At 40.1% G+C, this 2,159-nt stretch overlaps 1 protein-coding gene across 3 annotated transcripts in view; it reads right to left on the bottom strand.

Annotated features, from left to right (window-relative positions):
- LOC147602529 (putative methylesterase 11, chloroplastic) overlaps nucleotides 1-2,159 on the bottom strand; it is a 2,345-nt gene continuing 186 nt past the window's right edge. The window contains exons 2-6 of one of the 3 annotated variants that reach the window (XM_086797924.1): nucleotides 1,452-1,525; nucleotides 1,118-1,366; nucleotides 865-999; nucleotides 629-763; nucleotides 1-424 (exon numbers count right to left, since the gene is read on the bottom strand). In XM_086797924.1, coding sequence (XP_086654050.1) covers nucleotides 125-424; nucleotides 629-763; nucleotides 865-999; nucleotides 1,118-1,366; nucleotides 1,452-1,514 — 882 coding nt within the window. In that variant the 5' untranslated portion in view covers nucleotides 1,515-1,525 and the 3' untranslated portion in view covers nucleotides 1-124. The remainder of the gene's footprint in view (nucleotides 425-628; nucleotides 764-864; nucleotides 1,000-1,117; nucleotides 1,367-1,451; nucleotides 1,526-2,159) is intronic. The other 2 variants (XM_086797925.1, XM_086797926.1) reach the window with 2 other exon arrangements.

Below are 2,159 nucleotides of genomic sequence, written 5' to 3'. Positions count from 1 at the left end.
ACGCATGCACAAAATACTGACGATGGCCAATTGGTTTTATTTTCTAGAAAGCATGAGAGACACGTCTTTCAGTTAATGTTATATAGAGAATATAGCTTCTCACCCTCATGGTATGTATGCATGGTTAATGTATGTTTACAAAGGGTCCTTGACCTTCATGAGCTATTTTCATGAGCATGTTCCCTAGAGCAACATGTTGAGAGAAGAAAGGAGAATGATCACTGTTATTTAGTGTAAAGACTTGATATGGGGGGTTGTTGTTGATTATGTTATCTTGAATATTCGGTGGCAGCACATGGTCATTGACGGACGTCTTGATGTAATAGCGTTTGATGCTGCCATAATTAGATGATGTTAGGTTCAAGGTCTCCCCCACAAAGGAAAAAGGCAGTGGGGTCAATAAGGTATATGCAAGATATGCATCCTACAAAAAAGAGCAAATGGAGCAAATAAGTTAGCATCTTTATTAAATCTCTTATAATGGACCTCTACTTAGCTCTAGATAACCTTACACGATCTTGGCTAACGCCCCTTAACGACCGTTGACCAAGTATGACTAGCTCGTACTTTCTTAGAGTAGTTATTATTATAGTCTCTAATTAGATTGATTTAATTGAATGCATTTTACCTCAAGTGGGCTCTCATTGTAAAAGTAAGCTTTTGCTAGTGTTAGGTTGAACGATGCAGATGTAGGTTGCATGGACGATGCATTGGCATAGTTAAAAATCAACGCCCCAGCTTGTACAAGAGGAGTCACAGGTACCTGGTGGTCAGCAAAAACACATTACATTAAAAGCATATTTGGCTTATTTCACCACCATTAATTAATCAATGGACGTATAGGGTTTAGTCTGGACTCTGTACTTCTGCCTGGAAGAAAGATTCATTGTTGAAGGGCATGAAAGCAGCAAGGAAAACTGCTTTGGATATCTTTTGTGGGAATTGTTCCATGGCATAAGAGATGCTGCTTCCCCCTAGGCTATGACCTACTAGAATCACCTAAAAAGCAGGTCTCAAACATGTAAGAAAAGAGATTAACCACAAGATTTAAAAGTACAAATTAGGTCGTCTGGTCAGAAATTAAGGTGCCGCTAAAAACGTAAAGGTGGCGCCACACCTTTTCTGCTGCAGTGACATTATTAGCCAGGAAATCGGTGAGTGGTTGTGCGTACTGCGCGACGGTTGTGATGTCGTCTGCGAGAGCTTTGTTGATACCGTTGGAGGCCAGGTCTATGGCGGTGACCGAGTTTCCAGACTGCTCTAGAAGCGTAGTCACTCTATACCAACACCAAGCCCCAGGCCAAGCTCCATGGACCAGCACGAAGTGGTGCCGCCTCCTTAATGCATTCTTCGTCGTCGTCAAAGTCTGCTTTTTACGATCAATACAAGAAGTTTAGATATACAAACGCGCCTTATTTCTTTACAGAAAATCAGTGAGTGAATAAACTTACGCATTGAGCTGCAAGCAAACCCCCAACCAAGAGCAAGACTAGCTGCACAGAAGAAGAAGCCATGTTAATGCACCCAGGGCCTAAATTTGACGGGTGCCTATGAAATTTTTTATGACAGGCAATTTTTTTTCCCGCCTTTCGCTTGACAGGTTTCAACAAAAAAGTTCTTGTCAAATGACAGCAGGTAAATTTATATCAACACAAATACCATAAAAAGAACACATAAAATAGAGAATAACCTACGGACCGGCTCTCTTTAAAATCACATTCATGCATATCTTGCCAGTGCAAAATCCCTAATCATCAAAAGATATAAAAAAAACCACTAGATCACAATAAACCTCGGACAAAAGACTGAAAATTTGAACAATCATCAAAGTTGTGCAATCCAAAAATCACTCTAATGGCATAGCTCTCCTCTTTTTTGCTTTACCCCAAATATCAAACACATCGTCCCAGTCAATCAAAGAACTCCCACGTGCATCAATAGATAGAAACATCAAAGCATCCAAAGTGTCTAGTTGTAAGCCAGATCTTGAGGTACTTTTGATGAAATTTTGGCGAGAAAATCTGCGCTCACATGCAGCAGTATTTGCTGGAACAACCAAACTTAATTGCCATAAATGCATCATTTAGTGCCCACACATGGCCATTGGAAATTTAGTAATAATTACTAAGCATGTCAAATTTCAATTGACTGGCAGTATT

This window comes from Cibotium barometz, unplaced genomic scaffold (genome assembly GCF_041138505.1).
Source record: "Cibotium barometz isolate CiBa-2024 unplaced genomic scaffold, ASM4113850v1 ctg512, whole genome shotgun sequence".
Taxonomy (NCBI): Eukaryota; Viridiplantae; Streptophyta; class Polypodiopsida; order Cyatheales; family Cibotiaceae; genus Cibotium; species Cibotium barometz.
Note: the sequence above shows the minus strand (reverse complement) of the source record. Positions and strands in the feature narration are given on the sequence as shown.